This window comes from Pelobates fuscus, chromosome 5 (genome assembly GCF_036172605.1).
Source record: "Pelobates fuscus isolate aPelFus1 chromosome 5, aPelFus1.pri, whole genome shotgun sequence".
In the NCBI taxonomy this organism is placed as follows: domain Eukaryota; kingdom Metazoa; phylum Chordata; class Amphibia; order Anura; family Pelobatidae; genus Pelobates; species Pelobates fuscus.
In genome coordinates this window covers 379,618,741-379,639,531 of record NC_086321.1, presented here as the reverse complement: position 1 = coordinate 379,639,531, position 20,791 = coordinate 379,618,741, and the positions used below count along the sequence as shown (strand labels likewise).

The following is a 20,791-nucleotide window of genomic DNA, read 5'->3' as shown; positions in this document are numbered from 1 at the left end:
ACCAGCTGTGGGGTAGCAGGAAAGCAGGTAATGGATTGGGGATGGAGGGTACCAGCTGTGGGGAAGCAGGAGAGCAGGTAATGGATTGGGGATGGAGGGTACCAGCTGTGGGGTAGCAGGAAAGCAGGTAATGGATTGGGGATGGAGGGTACCAGCTGTGGGGAAGCAGGAGAGCAGGTAAAGGATTGGGAATGGAGGTTACCAGCTGTGGGGAAGCAGGAGAGCAGGTAAAGGATTGGGGATGGAGGATACCAGCTGTGGGGAAGCAGGAGAGCAGGTAATGGATTGGGGATGGAGGGTACCAGCAGTGGGGAAGCAGGAGAGCAGGTAATGGATTGGGGATGGAGGGTACCAGCTGTGGGGTAGCAGGAGAGCAGGTAATGGATTGGGGATGGAGGGTACCAGCAGTGGGGAAGCAGGAGATCAGGTAATGGATTGGGGATGGAGGGTACCAGCTGTGGGGTAGCAGGAGAGCAGGTAATGGATTGGGGATGGAGGGTACCAGCTGTGGGGTAGCAGGAAAGCAGGTAATGGATTGGGGATGGAGGTTACCAGCTGTGGGGAAGCAGGTAAAGGATTTGGGGTGGAGGGTACCAGCTGTGGGGAAGCAGGAGAGCAGGTAATGGATTGGGGATGGAGGGTACCAGCTGTGGGGTAGTAGGAAAGCAGGTAATGGATTGGGGATGGAGGGTACCAGCTGTGGGGAAGCAGGAGAGCAGGTAATGGATTGGGGATGGAGGGTACCAGCTGTGGGGTAGCAGGAGAGCAGGTAATGGAGGTTTCCAGCTGTGGGGTAGCAGGAGAGCAGGTAATGGATTGGGGATGGAGGGTACCATCTGTGGGGAAGCAGGAGAGCAGGTAATGGATTGGGGATGGAGGGTACCAGCTGTGGGGAAGCAGGAGAGCAGATAAAGGATTGGGGATGGAGGGTACCAGCTGTGGGGAAGCAGGAGAGCAGGTAATGGATTGGGGATGGAGGTTTCCAGCTGTGGGGTAGCAGGAGAGCAGGTAATGGATTGGGGATGGAGGTTTCCAGCTGTGGGGTAGCAGGAAAGCAGGTAATGGATTGGGGGATGGAGGTTTCCAGCTGTGGGGTAGCAGGAAAGCAGGTAATGGATTGGGGATGGAGGTTTCCAGCTGTGGGGTAGCAGGAGAGCAGGTAATGGAGGTTTCCAGCGGTGGGGAAGCAAGAGAGCAGGTAATGGATTGGGGATGGAGGGTACCAGCTGTGGGGGAGCAGGAGAGCAGGTAATGGATTGGGGATGGAGGGTACCAGCTGTGGGGAAGCAGTAGAGCAGGTAAAGGATTTGGGATGGAGGGTACCAGCTGTGGTGTAGCAGGAGAGCAGGTAATGGATTAGGGATGGAGGTTTCCAGCTGTGGGGAAGCAGGAGAGCAGGTAATGGAGGTTACCAGCTGTGGGGTACCAGGAGAGCAGGTAAAGGATTGGGGATGGAGGTTTCCAGCTGTGGGGTAGCAGGAGAGCAGGTAATGGATTGGGAATGGAGGGTACCAGCTGTGGGGTAGCAGGAGAGCAGGTAATGGATTGGGGATGGAGGTTTCCAGCTGTGGGGAAGCAGGAGAGCAGGTAATGGAGGTTACCAGCTGTGGGGTAGCAGGAGAGCAGGTAATGGATTGGGGATGGAGGTTTCCAGCTGTGGGGTAGCAGGAGAGCAGGTAAAGGATTTGGGATGGAGGGTACCAGCTGTGGTGTAGCAGGAGAGCAGGTAATGGATTAGGGATGGAGGTTTCCAGCTGTGGGGAAGCAGGATAGCAGGTAATGGATTGGGGATGGAGGTTACCAGCTGTGGGGAAGCAGGAGAGCAGGTAATGGATTGGGGATGGAGGTTACCAGCTGTGGGGTAGCAGGAGAGCAGGTAATGGATTTGGGATGGAGGTTTCCAGCTGTGGGGAAACAGGTAATGGATTGGGGAAGGCGTGGAAAGAGATAGCAAATGTGGGGGCATCAGAGAAAGGAAAGTTTTAGAAATGGTTGTTGCTTCAGGGGTTGGGATTTTGGTAGATGACACAGTGAGAGGCATTATTTGGTTCATGCTGGTATAGAGCACCTCAGGACCAATCAGATCAGGGGACACTTTAAACTAACTGAGTGAAAAGATCTACATCTCTTCCTACAGATCATTCTTAAACAAGAGGCTCTCTTTCTGAAGGTTTTCAATTTTCCAATAGGTTAAATAAAATAACAAACTAAATAAATATATTTCCAAACTGAGGATTAAATATAATGAAGGCAAGCTTTATTCTCTCCTTATAACTGATCAGAACATATCTTCCCATTGTGTTATAACTGCCGTTATATCTGCAGATTGCACCCATGTGTTTTATATTAACCCTCCTCCTTGGATATTAACATTATAGCAGACAATCTGCAGGTAGATATCAGCTGCTAAAAGCCCAGCCGTGGCTGCCATCAGTTTTCACACAGTTTTGGAACCCTGGCAATGTGTAGCAGTTCCCGAGGCCCTGATTATGAATGTGCGTGGCTGACTGAGACTCTCACCAGGGGAGGACATCGGTCCATTTTCATTGTCTTTGGAAGTATGTGATGAATCGGCTCCTGGGGCTGGTATATAGCTGTGTGAAGTTTATAAATCACTACAGTTATAAGCTCCCACAGGAGGGAAGCCTGGGTGCAAGGCAGACTCTGCACCATGACCTATGGGATGATTCAAGCTTGTTGGTTAGTTCAGAGAAGCCATTTAAACAGGTTCATTCAATCAGAATGTCACGAATCCTCCAGACTCCGCTCACTTCTGGAGAGTTACAAAAGCCCAGGCATATCCATGCTATTAAAAAGGTGGCTGTATAAAAATGCCAATGTTGTCTATATATTTGGGTTTATAGGTGTAATTATATTATAACATGTTACTTGTCACATGTTTAAGTTTTATACAAGATAATGCTGTGTTGCAAGTATTTTAGTTTTAATATGTTTTAGGAAATAAGTAATATTATTCAACAAATCAAACAGCCTCGCTTAGGGGAGAGATTCTGATAGACGGGGGGACCCATGTTACGGACTCTGTGCTCTGTCCAAATCAGTATATCACAGGGGTGGCCAACACTTAGAACCTGTCAGTTTGAACTACAAACACCATGATGCCTTTTGTCTGAAAGATTTATTGGAACAGCTTCCTTTAAGATGTGAAACCACACAGACAGATAGATCTTATTTTACATTTAACAGACTATTGAAGTCTGATGGCAGGAAAATGTAAACACACAACAAAAATGATTATAACCTTAATATGAAGGTAAGAATTTCTTATGCTTTTGGGTTCATTTGCAAATATTTACATGCAAATACTTTGCTCATAAGTGCAGAAATTCATCTTAGTTTTCACCTACTGACCAGAAAATCTATTTGCCTCTAGAGCCAAGTATTTGATAATAAATCTGTCTGCACAACGTACAGTCACTATAGAAACATCTCCACCATTTACCAAATCTAACCTCCTACTAGATCCACGGACAGGAAGCTTCTAACTTCTCCAAAACAATGGAATACAACTAGTTGGATCAGAAGATGAGAGGTCCTGGATCACGTAACACTCTATAGATGTGCAGGAGCTTCTGCAGAATTGGAGCAGAGTTCAGTCCCTTCAGCACACAAAGTCTGTCCCGCATGGCTTGCACTTCTTTTAAGGAAGGCTGAGCAGCAAAAAGAAAAGCAATGTTAGCATTAACACATACAAATAGTTACAACGAAAATACGTTAACTGGATTGGAATTCTACTTAAAAAGACAATTGTAAATCTCATTTTAAAATCACTAAATGAAAAAAATATCAAATACTATATTCAATAAAAAATATGTCCTGAGACGCAAAAAGGACAGGGAAAAACAAACAAAAAAACAGGACTATACACAGGATACAAGGCCGTATAGACTGGAAGAAAGGAGATTTAGGCAAGGTTTAAAGAGTTTGGAGTCTATACAGGTGTTTAAACAGCTACTAGATGCATACTTGCAAAAACAGAATATTCAATTATATAATCTTTCAATGTAGGGTAATAACTGCTTGATCCAAGGATTAATCTGACTGCCATTCTGGGGTCAAGAGGGAATTGTTTTCTTAAGTTTCTTGCAAAATTAAGTACTTCAAACTGGGCTTTTTGCCTTCTTTTGGATCAGGTCTCTTTTCAGCCAATGTAACAAGATCTTGTAACTAGAAATTGTCCATTACAGACACAAGCAGTGATATCATGGTGAAGGGCACATTGGTGAAGCAAACTACGGAACTGCAGATAGCTTTTCTTTCCTTTAACTACCTTAGGAATAAGGTAATAATACAACTTTATAAACTACAGTTGTAGCAGTGTTGAATAGCAAGGTTTCAAACTGAAGCCCAATATTGCTGCGTGTAATATCGCATGCTTAGAGATACAAACCTAAGGGCACTGGTGTGGGTGTAGTGGCAAACTAAACAAACCATCATTCATTAGCCCAATCCGTATCTGGGAAATGACACACAAACAGCCAAACAGCTCACAAGGGAAAACTATACAACAATAACAACCACTATACTACACCACAGTAAATGAGGATTTAAAGAATACTCGAGAAGAAAGATACAGACAGACCAGAATTGGCAAGTCACCTACTTCTTTCACGAGGAATTGCTGCTGAATATTTCGCAATTTTAAGTCAGGGGTGTGACATCCATTGCTTTTATTTCTTTGGACCAGAGTCTGTAAGAAATGATTAACGGTTAGAAGAACCCTATACTTAAACACTTATGTTCTATTTGCAAGGCTGTGGACTTTTAAAATACCTTGAAGCGGCTGATCACGGCCATATGCATACAGGCCAAAGCGTCTAGATGAGGACTCCCAAGTTCAACCTCAATGGCTGGAATAGCTGTTGAAGACTCTCCCACTGACACCTGCAAAAAAACACAAACATAAAATATTTAACAGTTAAAGGAGTCATTTATGTTTATAATGCAAGATATCAATGTTAAAGTATATCTTTAGTGTGTGCTTTGGACTTAAAATGAATTATCCCAACTGGTAAACACAGGATAATATAAACCACATTACATTGGGTTATTCTTATTGAACTCAGCAGGATGAAATGCTGAGTTGACCCGGCTGGGACTAGAACTTGCAACACTGAGGTTTGAAAAGCTTGTACAGCCCAACTTATAGCTTATAGCTTGCAAATGCCATAAATATGTATCATAACTGGAAGCTCTGGATTTGCCTTGGAAGCCAAAAGTCAGAATGATGACTGCTCTCACCGTGGCAAGTATTGTGTATAGCCCAATTAGATCTGCAAAGGGACAACCCATTTGTTTGGTATGTGCCATCCTACTGTGCAACCCTTTCACTCCCTTACAGGAAAGGGGGAATTTGCAGACTAGCAGAATTAAGTTTCACAGGCTTGTTGACAGTGAATTTCCCATCCCTGTATCTGGTATTTAGGCCAGCTGCATGTAGCCAGGTAAAGTTCCAAAGCCCATTGATTTGGTGATAACTCACTTCGCGAACACGTAGAGAAAGCGCTCGTCCACTCGGGGTGACAGCATGAACTTCCTCCTTATTCTCTGTACTTGTTAGCTTGTCTGGGAAAAGCCATCGCAGCACAGAGCTGCAGACAGACTCTCCTACAGGAAAAAATGGAAGGAAACATACTTCAAACGAGGAAAGGCTACAGCTAGGACTGCTTAAACATGACATGAGGGATGCAAGCACTAACCGGCTTAATAACTGAAAGGATAATAAAACCAATGCAAAATACAGAGTAACCATATCCTAGGGAAGCCATTAACCAGGGTCCAAATGTAAAAATAAAAAAGGGGAAGGGGGAGGGGGAGGGGGAGGGAGATTATAAAAATAAATAGTTTTTCGGTCTGCTTTCTTCTTAACTACATGTGAAATAATCTATCAATAATCTCAAACTAGTCAGTAGCAGCTTTCTGCACGGAGATCAGATGGTAAAAAAACAAAAACAAATTGAGGGGTTTTCAACTAAAACGCGTAGCAAATAGCTGCAGTTATAAAATGTATTAAACTACAGTTTGTGCAAATAGGGGATTTTCCATAAAGTATACCATGAGCACATGTTGCTACATTGTTTGAGCTGCCCTGTAAAAAGTTACTCCAATACCCATGACCACGTTTGTGTTTAGAAGTGGCCATGGTGGGAGCAGTCTGTAGGCGCAGCAATTTATCTTGAAACGTTACACACAGATATATGCAATTGTGTTCCGGGTGCTAGTTACGCCCCCAGCACACGTGACTTCAGCAGGCCAGAGCTCCAGGGCAAACATTGCGTCTGTCGTCAGCGTGCACTGCACTCTGCCAACAGCCGGAATTGGTGTGTCCCTTGCAAGTAGTGGCTGCAGATGGATGCCTTAGTCTCTACTACCTCCCCGCTTCAAGTTAAGTCGTTGTCCCCACCTGCCATCAGCATAGACTTAAAGCAACGCTAGATTTTGATGAAGCGGTCTGGGTGCAATGTTCCGGTCCTTTTAACCCTGCAAAAGTTAAACATTGCCTTTTTTTGGAGAAATTTCAATATTTAGGGTTAAGTCCACCTATAGGAGACCGAATTGGGGCTGCACACACTCAGTGACAGAATATTTCGGACTATGGTGCACCAAAGAAGGAAGAGGTGTGTTCCCAGGAATCCAAATAAACACAAAAATTAGGCACACATTCTCTGCCTTTTGGATATTCTGTGTGCCCAAGGTTTCTACGTTCATGTCCACCTGTAGGGGCTCTCAATATGATAGCCACTATTGACTCCTCCGCAGCAATGACCGAGTAAAACTCAGTCACATGATGCGGAAGCCACATAGGAAAGCATTGCTTCAATGTTTGTCTGTATGAAAATTTAAATGAGCACGCAGCACTCGTTGCGGAAGCCCATTAGGTTCTCATTGCTCCTCTAGGAAGGGAATGGGACTGAGCCATCAGCAGAAGAGGCCCTTCCTCCTCGGTGAGATCGCTGCAGGAGGAGAGCTAAGCAGCCTAAGGGAGTGAGTAAAAAAAGGTTTGTTTTTTTAACACTTTATATGCCAGATGTGTGGGGGAGGGGAATATTTTTTTTTTTCTTCATAATCTAATTGCAGAATATTAATCTTCAATTAAATGTATTAAACAGTTTCTTATCCTCAAGTAATGTGATTGTGAAGGAATGCCCCATCACTTGGATTGGTACTATTCCCTTTTCTCCTTGTTCGCATTGTTGTTCGAACTCCCTTGATTCGGTTCCCGGACGTAGACCACTCCAGCACCTCGTTAGAACGTGGAGTATCAATGATAAAGTGCAAAACCACAAAGGAAACAATAAATGCTCCCCATGGGAGGTGGCCATTTCACGTAACTATGTGCACGTGGTTGACAGAATGGATGGCGGCCATTTTGTCTCCCGAATGCAGGCAGCGGTACCAGGTTGTCGAGTGCCTGGAATTCATTTCGGCTAGGCACTCCCGCGAACACTGGTGAAGATGGAACCGCTGCCCGTCCCAGTTCCCGACCACCAATTTGAACGGCGTTCGAGAGATATGAACTACTGAACGAGGGGGAGCATTCGCTACGTGAAAGCAATTGGATAGCTTGTGTGGTTTTTGGACAGAAACTCCCAAACTGGTCAAAACTTTACCCCGGTGGCGATTCTATACCACCAAACCGATCTGAGCGCTTTTTGGATATGCTGGGCGTTCAGATCAGTGCTATCCGGGGATGTGACTCTTGAGGAGTTTCCATGTATTTTGGGGGGTTGTAAGATTGGTTATGTTTTTCTTTACCTGAGAGATAATGGAGTTACAGTTTCTGGACTCAATTATCTCTCAGGCACAGGGAGGAGTTTACTGTGTTTCTGCATGGAGCCCCCCTGCTGGGGGTCTGTGTATAAACTGAGAGTGCTTGCCTAAAAATAAACAGATCTACTCCCAGCATTCAGTCTATACTAATGTCTGGGGGGAAAGCTATACGAGCGATATTCACTTTCACTGTTTGATAGAGCTACTTCGCAAAGGGAAGAGGAGGTTGTGGCGGCGATATATTGGCAGTCCGCCACAGTGATAAGTCTCCTGAGGTCAGATATTTTCAAGATGTATATCATAGATCTAAAGGCTTGCTGAGTCTATTAATTTGTATGTGAAACTATGAATAAAATTAAGTTACAAAAATAATAAAACGGTTACCTGATTTTTTGTTCTGTAGGACTTGGCTGAACAGATGGGCAGACACACGTACTGTGACTTTTAATGACACTGTAAAATTAACTCTCGGATTACCAACATCCTCAGTTATATGGCTCAATTCTCCCATGTTCCTTTCAATTCTGTTTGACATCTTTAAAAATGTTTCAACTACATCCCAGGGTGAGGTAACAGGAGAGAAAGGACGGCCAGCTCGGGGGTTTAACCTAAGGCACTGCAGAATATCGATGGAGAGATCCTGTAGAGGTACACAGATTCCTTGTTTGTGGATTGTAAACAAATCTGTAGGGCTAACAGAATGTTCATTATCTGCAGATATTTCCTTAAAACTGTAAAATAATGTACATGCCATATTGATAGGGAACTCAAAATCGCGACTGCTCTGTATGGACAGAGGGAAACACAGTTCCGTGTATTCTCCAGGTAATAATTTTGGAAGAGGGAAAGAGTATGAAGTCCTATTGTCACATGAATCTCTCCACAAGTAAATGCACAGTGTCCATCCTTTCTCCAATACGCAATCTGTGTTGTTCTTTAATTTACAGGCCGCAACAAAACAGTTCCTCCCCACAACATTGGTCCAGGACACCTTGACCTGGCAGTGTACGGGACAATCCGCTGGTGACGCAGTCAGAATTAATCGGATCAATGAAGACACCTGGTTGAGGGCCATCAGACAGCTTGTCTTCTGATCAAGAATGGATCTCAGTTTTGAAATCCTGAAGGTTGAAATAAAAATCCTGCATGATTAATAAAGTAACGGGATCTCTATGACTACTATGCAAACTACCCTATGTGGACATTTCAAGGATGACTTTTAAATTCTCATTGAACAACTTTTATTAAAAAGAAAAAGGGTAACAATACGTCGCAGTAAAGTAAACTTACTTCTGTATGAATATGAACCACTTATAAATGTTTGACACTTATGTTGTCTACTTTGTGTGACAAGTAATTGCCTCCATTATAGAATGATTGGAAAAAAAAAGTAAACTTACAAAATTCCACTACCAAGTAATAAAATAATAAAAAGACCATTGGTATATCTGCGATGTAAGATAGAGAGCAAAGCAGCCGTAAAAACGTAAACTGGATAAGGAAAAAAAAAAAAAAAAAAAAGGAAAAAATATCGGTCAAGAGGAAGGAACTACATATCTAGGGATTGCGCCGGCAGATCTATAGCGAGATCACTAGCTGCGTATAGCGGGATCACTAGCTGCCTATAGCGGGATCACTAGCTGCCTATAGCGAGATCACTAGCTGCCTATAGCGAGATCACTAGCTGCCTATAGCGAGATCACTAGCTGCATATAGCGAGATCACTAGCTGCCTATAGCGGGATCACTAGCTGCCTATAGCGGGATCACTAGCTGCCTATAGCGGGATCACTAGCTGCCTATAGCGGGATCACTAGCTGCCTATAGCGGGATCACTAGCTGCCTATAGCGGGATCACTAGCTGCCTATAGCGGGATCACTAGCTGCCTATAGCGGGATCACTAGCTGCCTATAGCGGGATCACTAGCTGCCTATAGCGGGATCACTAGCTGCCTATAGCGGGATCACTAGCTGCCTATAGCGGGATCACTAGCTGCGTATAGCGAGATCACTAGCTGCGTATAGCGAGATCACTAGCTGCGTATAGCGAGATCACTAGCTGCGTATAGCGAGATCACTAGCTGCGTATAGCGAGATCACTAGCTGCGTATAGCGAGATCACTAGCTGCGTATAGCGAGATCACTAGCTGCGTATAGCGAGATCACTAGCTGCGTATAGCGAGATCACTAGCTGCGTATAGCGAGATCACTAGCTGCGTATAGCGAGATCACTAGCTATGTGCTAGTAAGGTTTTGTTTTTGTAAGTAACAGAGACTGGCTGCGTTTCATGGAAATTATCTGTGTTGCAGCCATCTCTCTCCTGTGCATGAGACGACACTGGTGTTTGTACAGTGCATCTCAAGCCATTTAAGGTTTACTATTTTAAATTCAGTGGCATTAATAGAAGTTGATGTTTAGCTAGGTACACCATTTCCCTTTATGTAGATGGCTTTACACAATCAGTTGTCAGCACAATACACTGCGTGCAATGCAGGGTCACAAACGTCACTAAGGAAGGGATGTCTTAAATAGTAAAAGAATTCGGAATGCAAGGCCGCATTCCAGAACCAGATTCTCCAACTTTACTGTATCACAGTTCAGATTTATAACCTGCGTTGCGCAATTCTAAAGCAATGTTTGCAAAAGTTTAAACATAGTTTAAAAAAAACAAGGCAGCATTGTGAACTTTAACAAAATGTTGAAGTTTAAGAAGCCAAACGAACAGACAAGTAAATATTACGATTAGACAGGATGTGTCTTGCTTTCAGAGTTTTCCAAGACCATTATGGAGCTCAAAGTTAACATGAAATCCAACTATTTGAGGCTCGATGTACACTGCATTCTGTGCTGCCGCTAGCTCATGTCAACATTGTATTCACATAAATAGGAGTTTGGGATTTTAGGCTAAAGTGTAAAAACATAGAAACATAGAATGTGACGGCAGATAAGAAGCATTCGGCCCATCTAGTCCGCCCAATATTTCTAAATACTTTCATTAGTCCCTGGCCTTATCTTATAGTTAGGATAGCCTTATGCCTATCCCACGCATGCTTAAACTCCTTTACTGTGTTAACCTCTACCACTTCAGCTGGAAGGCTATTCCATGCATCCACTACCCTCTCAGTAAAGTAATACTTCCTGATATTATTTTTAAACCTTTGTCCCTCTAATTTAAGACTATGACCTCTTGTTGTGGTAGTTTTTCTTCTTTTAAATATAGTCTCCTCCTTTACTGTGTTGATTCCCTTTATGCATTTAAATGTTTCTATCATATCCCCCCTGTCTCGTCTTTCCTCCAAGCTATACATGTTAAGATCCTTTAACCTTTCCTGGTAAGTTTTATCCTGCAATCCATGAACCAGTTTAGTAGCCCTTCTTTGAACTCTCTCTAAGGTATCAATATCCTTCTGAAGATACGGTCTCCAGCACTGCGTACAATACTCCAAGTGAGGTCTCACCAGCATTCTGTAGAATGGCATGAGCTATTCCCTCTTTCTACCGCTAATATCTCTCCCTATACAACCAAGCATTCTGCTAGCATTTCCTGCTGCTCTATTACATTGTCTGCCTACCTCAAGTCCTCAGAAATAATCACCCCTAAATCCCTTTCCTCATATGTTGAGGTTAGGACTCTATCAAATATTCTGTACTCTGCCCTTGGGTTTTTACGTCCAAGATGCATTATCTTGCACTTATCCACAGTAATGGAGATGCCACAACTCTGACCATTTTTCTAGTTTACCTAAATCATTTGCCAAATGATCAGAAACAGCAATGTTTTCGGTTTGTCCAGTGTGGCCAAAAATAAAATAAATGAAATATGTCTGTGTTTGTTTGAATATATGTGTCTATATGTACGTACGTACATACATACATACGTACGTACGTACGTACAGTGGCGTACATACAGGGTGTTCGCCGCTGCCAGTCACTCCAGGGGACACGGCTGCCCAGCGACTGGGTGCCCGCCGCCATGTGTTTGCGGCCCCAGCCTGTGCAGTTTTACCGCCGAGGAGGGGGGAGGGGGAGACACACCCGCAGATCAGTTTTCGGACCGGGGCCTCATGGATCGTGTCTACGCCACTGTCAGGTAGAGTGGGAGCTTCCCAGAAAAGCTCTTAAACACAAAGCTGGAAAGATGAAGGGTGCGTCTGGATTCCAGCGGTAGCCAGTTTAACTCTTTTAACATGTCACAATGGTAGGTCATGTAATTACATTGGAATACAAACTGACAGAAAGAGTTATACAGTGTAATAAGTTTATGAAGGCAAATATGCATCGCTGATCTGTGCTTAGTTAATCAAACCCTGCGTGCAGGAACAGAAGACAACATATCATTACAAACTATCTCACCTGTCTGACACAGTGCCAATCCCTGAGAGGAGGGTTTTGATCTGCTTCCCTGATCTGGAACCCAACAGCCCAACCTGTGCCTTACTCTGTTTTCGATTCAGTTTACAAAGCAAAAGTTTCCCTCTGTTAGAAACCGCTACAAGCTCCACGTCACCTGCAAGGAAACACAAATGGAGGTGGTACGGGACAATTATTTTATGCATGGTGTAAAAGTTAAAATAAAATCTATGAAACTGAAAAAGCCTCTTGAGGTCTCTTTTTTAACTCAATCAATAGTCAGGAATATAAAAGGAGGATGACAGCAAACTGTATGTATTAAACATGTAGGGATTTGTAAGTAAGGTAGGATACAGCCAGGAAACGAAATGCTGCTTTTAGATTTGTGTATCGGTTTTTACTATAGTGCCAATAGCTAAATCAGCAACTGTCACTTAAAGGGACACTCCAAACACCTAAAGCAGTGTAGCTTGCTGAAGTGCTATATGTGAAGAGTGTGCCCTGTTTTTCGTTCATTTTACAAAAAGGTGTAAATTTCAATAGAAACTGGCACTTTTATAAATTAACCTTGTTACGCCCCTCCGGCTGTCAATCAGACAACAGGTCTTGCTACTTCCTGGATGTTTATCTCAGTGGAGATAAATTCAAGAGGCAGCAATTGCTCAGATCACCTGCCGTGCAAAGGCTTCTCAATGAGCTGTATTGGGAAGTTTGTGATTGGACAGCCTCAGAAAGTCTGGGCGGGGTTAGAAGGGGAGGGCTTGTAAAGGCTGCAGACAAGAGATCTGCCGCTATTAGAAGCCATTCTTAGATATAACTTCAATGAAAAATAATTAGTAATTGCACTCATGTTTTTATTGGAAAAAACTAAAATTCTATTGAAATGTTCCTTTAAGTGTTAATTAAGTGTCCCCACTCCCCCTCCCTTGTCATTGCCGATACTTCCTCTCTCAGAACAGGGAATTCTGGGGGCTAATCAGCTCAAATTGGTAATTTCAAGACTGATTAGCTACTGAAGTGCCCTTTTCATTAGTTACAGGTATCAGAGCATGTTAGAGTAGAAATATGCAGTAAATATATTGTTTTATGCTGATTTTAACATGTAATATAATGGTTTGACAGAACCAAGCTGTGTGTTTAACGTACCATCTGGAGAACAGGATGTCAGAGCAATAGCCACGACCATGGTTACACTATGGCTAACAGAAGGCATTATGGGATTATGTTGGGTCCTCGTAGTGTCCATTTTAGCTGATGGAGGAATAGTGACAGCGAGGAGGTCGGAACACGTACTGTAATATACGTTGGAGCCATAGCAGAGAGCACAGGAGACAGGGGCTTGCAAACGGTATTCTCTAAACTCACAGGTTGTCCCTTGTGTATTGCTCAGCTGTGTCAAGGTCACTAATAGGCCTCCACAGCCAATGAATAATAAGCAATCCGAGGCCAAGGTCCCATTGCTCATCGATGAGTGAGCGCTCTCGCTGCTCTGCAATTCTAGTCTTGTGGCTCCAATGAAGACAACAGGTTGCTCCAGGTGATAGAGGACTCTCACGCATTCTATAGGTGTGCCAGAGTTTCCAGATCTGGGCAGACCAGCAGCATTTAAAGGAAAGCAAACTACCTGTCCATCTGGGAAACCACAGAGAATCACTGGAGACTCAAGCAGAGCGCAATCAAGTCCCAGCACCGCTGTGAACAGGGAAGGCTGTAATTTAAGATTACAATTATCACTCGATTCATTCTCTTTCCAGAGAGTAACACACTGCAGTAGCGGATGGACACCGGAGTCTTTCAGTTCTTTAATGGCTCCAGGAGGTGGTTTAATTGAGAATTTCATCTCTCGGAATGGAGTCATAGAAGCAGGTTTGTCACTGCAGTGAAATAGTTTGATCCCCCAGTTTTCTGGATGTTTTGAAGCAGTAACTACAATCCCATGAGCCACGGTGAATGCACAAATGGAGGGATCACACAAGCAGCAGGATTCCATGCCTACAGAGAGGATTTTCACATTTCCTACGCTTGTGGGATGGTCATGTTCCTTCAAGCACCTTAGTGAAAAAAAGAAAATATATTTGTACAAAACAAAGACAAGTAAACCAAAAGCAGGGTTTTAAAACCTCACTCTTCTACATCACAAAACCATGTTACACATATAGTAGAATATTAATTTACAAATGTGTTACCCCTGGGTAAAGACAAGCCATTTAATCTATGGCTAACAATGCTGTGTGTATATGGACCTATGCACTCCCACAATGAAGGTATCAGAGAGAGAGGACTGTGTGTGAACCTATCATGGAACTGCTAACGTCAACGGTGGCATCTCCATGGCAATCAAGGTATCAAAACATCAATTGTCTACATTTAATACAATGTTATTTATATAGTGGCTAGAGAAATATATTGATTATATATTATCTTATATTCACTGCCATGAGTTCTCCACGAGAGGTGTAGCAATGTATTATAAGGATGTGCAGTTTATTTCAGAACTAATCAAATTTCATGTATACTTCCTACCGCTCTGCCAGAGTTTTATTTCGAATAACACATGTAAGAGTTGTTATGAACACATGGCTAAACCCATTTGGTTTCAATGGAGATTCAGCGTCTGCTTCACGATGGCCAATCACTAGCTGTTAAAATGTCACATTTGGTTGTGCCTGCGATCGGCTTTAAGAGTTTGAATAAGGACTATTCGTATTGTGGGGAATGGTGGCAGAGGAGGATCTGAAACTTGGACAATGTCCCAGAGACCTCAGAAACAAAGAGATCAATGAACTTTCATTAATTGGCAAGCGGCATAATCCTGATTCTCACCTTCCTTCTTCATCCAAATCAATAAAGTATATTCCATTTTTGGCACAGAGGACATAAAGCTGCCTTGTAGATAAGACCAGTTCAATGCGCCAAACTTTTGCAGGGAACAAATGCACGGCCTGTAAATGAATAATAAATCAAAAAGTGCTCATGACGGCTAAACAACAAAAACACGTGTACCTCATGCTTAAAGGAACACTATAGTCCCTAAATTACTTTAGCTAAATAAAGCAGTTTTAGTGTATAGATTATTCCCCTGCAATTTCACTGCTCAATTCACTGTCATTTAGGAGTTAAATCACTTTGTTTCTGTTTATGCAGCCCTAGCCACACCTCCCCTGGCTATGATTGACAGAGCCTGCATGAAAAAAAAAAATATGGTTTCACTTTCAAACAGATGTAATTTACCTTAAATAATTGTATCTCAATCTCTAAATTGAACTTTAATCACATACAGGAGGCTCTTGCAGGGTCTAGCAAGCTATTAACATAGCAGGGGATAAGAAAATCTTAATTAAACAGAACTTGCAATAAAGAAAGCCTAAATAGGGCTCTCTTTACAGGAAGTGTTTATGGAAGGCTGTGCAAGTCACATGCAGGGAGGTGTGACTAGGGTTCATAAACAAAGGGATTTAACTCCTCAATGGCAGAGGATTGAGCAGTGAGGCTGCAGGGGCATGTTCTATACACCAAAGCCGCTTCATTAAACTAAAGTTGTTCAGGTGACTATAGTGTCCCTTTAACATATTTCACACCGACTGGTCCAATGTATGAGAAAGACAGTCAATCAATTGATCAGCTAACGGTTTATTTGCTAATTGGTGAAATATGATGAAAGGACATGGAAAAATGCTACAATAAGGCCCAAAAAGCAGTAGCGTTAAAAAAGTGATAGAGAGGGATTTTTATTATTTTTAAACTTGTCAATTTTAGCCTAAATGTTGTAACTGCCTTCTGCCTTTTGTTCACCACAAAAACACGGAATGAATATTCACAAAAAATATTAAAAATGGTTTGTTAGAGTCTTGCCGAAGAGAATTTGACAATTATATTGCCTATACAAAAACATTATTCTAGAATGGTAAGAAAACCAACATAAAGCTAAACAGAGATATTGTAAGAAACATCTGCAAACATAATCCAAACACAGCACTAAAAATAATCACAGGGACTCAGTGTGAAGTGTCAGGAATTTAAAAAAAAAATTCAAACTTCTAAGCAACAAAGACTGAGCTGAACATAGTGGAGTTGAATAATGTTCCCAATGTGGCAATTTTTGCCAAATATTTTAATTTCTACCAATGGAAACTTTTATTAAATCGCCCTGAATCAATGAAAAATCAATGTCCCTGGCACAGGAAGAGTAGGAACTGCGGATGTCTCACCGTTACACATCTCGTCTTCATGTCGTACAGAGAAACAAACCTGGTGCCGTTAGACACATAGACTGCATGTTCCCAACATATAACCTGGGCTTGGTCTGACGCTGGGCCATGTGCTGGGCGCTGCAGCGCTGCCAGGTACCGGACAGAAGACATGGTACCTGCTGTCAGGGCGAACCCTAGTGCTGTATTAGTGTCTGCAAAAGAAGAAGAGAAATCCTATCACAGCCAGCCACGCAGTACTTGAAATATCCATTAACATGGCACATACATGTTTTATGGACACGGCAAATCAGTGTGTTACCACATTAGCCATTTCTGCAGCCAGATGGTTGTCAGTTACATCATGTCACCGTTTAGTGAATATAATCCTTCTATTACATAGCACATTGTGAAACCCCGTGCAGAATTCAATTTGGAAAATGAGATAATTGCCAAGTTTAAAGTTAAATAAAGAAACGCAGGTGTGAAGATAAAATTAGTGCTGGCTTTCTTCTGCGTTCTGACAGACAAAACAAGTTTATTCACGGCTGACCTGGCGGCATCTATGTGTGTATGGCATGCTGTATTATTTTGTAATAAATAATATAAAATGAACTCTTACCAATTAGAACCCCTGTTAAACAATTTCCAGTTCAGTAAATAACCCTATTTGATCCATACATTATAATAACAGTACAATACACAATATCTGATCAATACATTATTATAACACACGCGGTATATTTCATCCATACATTATTATAACACACGCGGTATATTTCATCCATACATTATTATAACACGCTGTATATTTGATCCATACATTATTATAACACAGGCGGTATATTTGATCCATACATTATAACACACGGTATATTTGATCCATACATTATTATAACACGCGTTATATTTGATCCATACATTATTATAACACAGGCGGTATATTTGATCCATACATTATTATAACACAGGCGGTATATTTGATCCATACATTATTATAACACAGGCGGTATATTTGATCCATACATTATTATAACACGCGGTGTATTTGATCCATACATTATTATAACACGCGGTGTATTTGATCCATACATTATTATAACACGCGGTATATTTGATCCATACATTGTGAGGACCGGTAGGTACCCGCCTGACACGCTCTATATAGCGGCTGAGAGGTCACCTACCGGCACACCTGCCCCATTAACCCCCCGCTGTTCCCCTGTTGCCGTGTTTCCCGCCCTTTCCGTTACCATAGCAGCAGATCTGGCTCTCGGTCCTCGAACGCTGTCAGGAAGTCGCGCTCCGCCCCCCACGTGACCGCTCTGTCCAATCCCGGCTCACTCTCCATACTGAGCACTGATTGGCTGACAGTTCTCTTTTAAAATGCGGAAACTGCAAGACACAGCCCCGCCCACCGAGTGGCTGCCTGGCTGAGCCATACCTGCCAAGTGTCCCTGTCTCTGAGGGACAGTCCCTATCTTGGCTCCAAATCCCTCTGTCTGTCAGTTCTAGGAGCTCCTTATTGTTGGAGTCTGAGTATAACAGAGCTCCATATTGTGGAATTAAAGTGAAATTACAATATAGGTCCAAGCAGTCTGATTGGAAACACAGCTGTTTGTCAGACCACAGGTCCCAGAGGGTCACTGCAAGCCTTAAACAAAACCATACATAGATTTACAATGCTCTGACATGGAGCGCCGGCCTCCCATTCCTGATATCATCCTGGCCCTCCCACGGGCCAATCGCAGGCTTCCCCAGGGATGTGGAGGGCTGTTTTAATTACAATAAAAGCCCTATCTAAGCAATAGAGGGAGCATCCGCAAGCGAGCTAGCCGTAAGAAGTAAATATTTTTTGCGTCTGTTACCAGCACGTTGTCTGCGTTGGCGACAGATGTAAATTATGCACCGAATTGACATTACTCGGCCCGTTCTGAGCTCCCTAAGTCACGCTGGTGGTGCAACTAGACTCTGGCCCACAATTAAAAATAACTGGATGTGCAGTGTTTCAAGCAGTTAATGTGTATGTGTGTCTGTCAGTGAATGTGTATGTTTGACTGTAAGTTAATGCGTATGTCAGTGTGTGTGTATGTGTGTCTGGCAGTGAATATGTATTTGGCAGTGAATGTGTGTCAGTTAGTGGATGTGTATATCAGTGTGTGTGTGTGTGTGTATGTCAGTGAATGTGTATGTTTGTCTGTCAGTGAATGTTTATGTCAGTGTATGTGTCTGTCATTCAGTGAATGTGTATGTTTGTCAGTCAGGGAATATGAATGTGTCTGTTAGTGAATGTGTATGTCAGTGAGTGTGTATGTGTGTCAGTGAGTGAATTTGTATATCAGTGAGTGTATATGTGTTTCTGTCAGTGTGTGTGTCTGTCAGTGAGTGTATATGTATAACTGTCAGTGTGTGTGTCTGTCAGTGTGTGTGTGTCTGTCAGTGAGTGTATATGTGTATCTGTCAGTGTGTGTGTCTGTCAGTGAGTGTATATGTATAACTGTCAGTGTGTGTGTCTGTCAGTGTGTGTGTGTGCGTCTGTCAGTGAGTGTATGTGTATCTGTCAGTGTGTGTGTGTGTCTGTCAGTGAGTGTATATGTATAACTGTCAGTGTGTGTGTCTGTCAGTGTGTGTGTGTGTGTCTGTCAGTGAGTGTATATGTGTTTCTGTCAGTGTGTGTGTCTGTCAGTGAGTGTATATGTATAACTGTAAGTGTGTGTGTCTGTCAGTGTGTGTGTGTCTGTCAGTGAGTGTATATGTGTATCTGTCAGTGTGTGTGTCTGCCAGTGAGTGTATATGTATAACTGTCAGTGTGTGTGTCTGTCAGTGTGTGTGTGTGTCTGTCAGTGAGTGTATATGTGTTTCTGTCAGTGTGTGTGTCTGTCAGTGAGTGTATATGTATAACTGTCAGTGGGTATGTCTGTCAGTGTGTGTGTGTGTCTGTCAGTGAGTGTATATGTGTGTCTGTCAGTGAGTGTGTCTGTCAGTGAGTGTATATGTGTAACTGTCAGTGTGTGTGTGTCTGTCAGTGTGTGTGTGTGTGTCTGTCAGTGAGTGTATATGTGTTCCTGTCAGTGTGTGTGTCTGTCAGTGAGTGTATATGTATAACTGTCAGTGTGTGTGTCTGTCAGTGTGTGTGTGTCTGTCAGTGAGTGTATATGTGTATCTGTCAGTGTGTGTGTCTGTCAGTGAGTGTATATGTATAACTGTCAGTGTGTGTGTGTCTGTCAGTGTGTGTGTGTGTCTGTCAGTGAGTGTATGTGTATCTGTCAGTGAGTGTATATGTATAACTGTCAGTGTGTGTGTCTGTCAGTGTGTGTCTATCAATGAGTGTGTATATGTGTCTGTGTGTCTGTCTGTGAATGTATATGCCAGTGTGAGTGTGTCTGTCAGTGAATGTGCATGTGTGTCTGTCAGTGAATTTGTATATCAGTGTGTGTGTGTCTATCAGTAAATGGGTATGTGTGTCAGTGAATTTGTGTCTGTCAGTGAATGTGTGTGTCTGTCAGTGAGTGTATATGTCAGTGTATGTGTGTCTGTCAGTGGATTTGTATGTCAGTGAGTGTGTATGTGTGTGTCTCTCCATGAATGTATATGCCAGTGTGAGTGTGTCTGTCAGTGAATTTGTATATCAGTCTGTGTGTCTATCAGTTAATGGGTATGTGTGTCAGTGAATTTGTGTCTGTCAGTGAATGTGTGTGTGTGTCTGTCAGTGAGTGTGTATCCGTCAGTGTGTGTGTCTGTCAGTGAGTGTATATGTGTATCTGTCAGTGTGTGTCTGTCAGTGAGTGTATATGTGTATCTGTCAGTGTGTGTCTGTCAGTGAGTGTATATGTGTGTCTGTCAGTGAGTGTGTCTGTCAGTGAGTGTATATGTATAACTGTCAGTGTGTGTGTCTGTCAGTGTGTGTGTGTCTGTCAGTGAGTGTATATGTGTTTCTGTCAGTGTGTGTGTCTGTCAGTGAGTGTATATGTATAACTGTCAGTGTGTGTGTCTGTCAGTGAGTGTATATGTATAACTGTAAGTGTGTGTGTCTGTCAGTGTGTGTGTGTCTGTCAGTGAGTGTATATGTGTATCTGTCAGTGTGTGTGTCTGCCAGTGAGTGTATATGTATAACTGTCAGTGTGTGTGTGTGTGTCTGTCAGTGAGTGTATATGTATAACTGTCAGTGGGTGTGTCTGTCAGTGTGTGTGTGTGTGTGTGTCTGTCTGTCAGTGAGTGTATATGTGTGTCTGTCAGTGAGTGTATATGTGTAACTGTCAGTGTGTGTGTGTCTGTCAGTGTGTGTGTGTGTGTCTGTCAGTGAGTGTATATGTGTTTCTGTCAGTGTGTGTGTCTGTCAGTGAGTGTATATGTATAACTGTCAGTGTGTGTGTGTCTGTCAGTGAGTGTATGTGTATCTGTCAGTGTGTGTGTGTGTCTGTCAGTGAGTGTATATGTATAACTGTCAGTGTGTGTCTGTCAGT

General features: G+C 42.8%; 1 protein-coding gene across 1 annotated transcript; it reads right to left on the bottom strand.

Moving 5' to 3' along the window:
• Window positions 1-3,225: 3,225 nt before the first annotated feature.
• Window positions 3,226-17,670, bottom strand: FAAP100 (FA core complex associated protein 100). The gene is made up of 10 exons (XM_063453436.1): window positions 17,582-17,670; window positions 16,350-16,543; window positions 14,965-15,083; window positions 13,288-14,192; window positions 12,145-12,298; window positions 8,176-8,912; window positions 5,504-5,628; window positions 4,795-4,905; window positions 4,625-4,711; window positions 3,226-3,671 (listed from the first exon to the last, which is right to left on the bottom strand). Exons 2-10 carry the CDS (start codon window positions 16,500-16,502, stop codon window positions 3,540-3,542), a joined length of 2,523 nt encoding a protein of 840 aa, XP_063309506.1. The 5' UTR covers window positions 16,503-16,543; window positions 17,582-17,670; the 3' UTR covers window positions 3,226-3,539.
• Window positions 17,671-20,791: the final 3,121 nt, after the last annotated feature.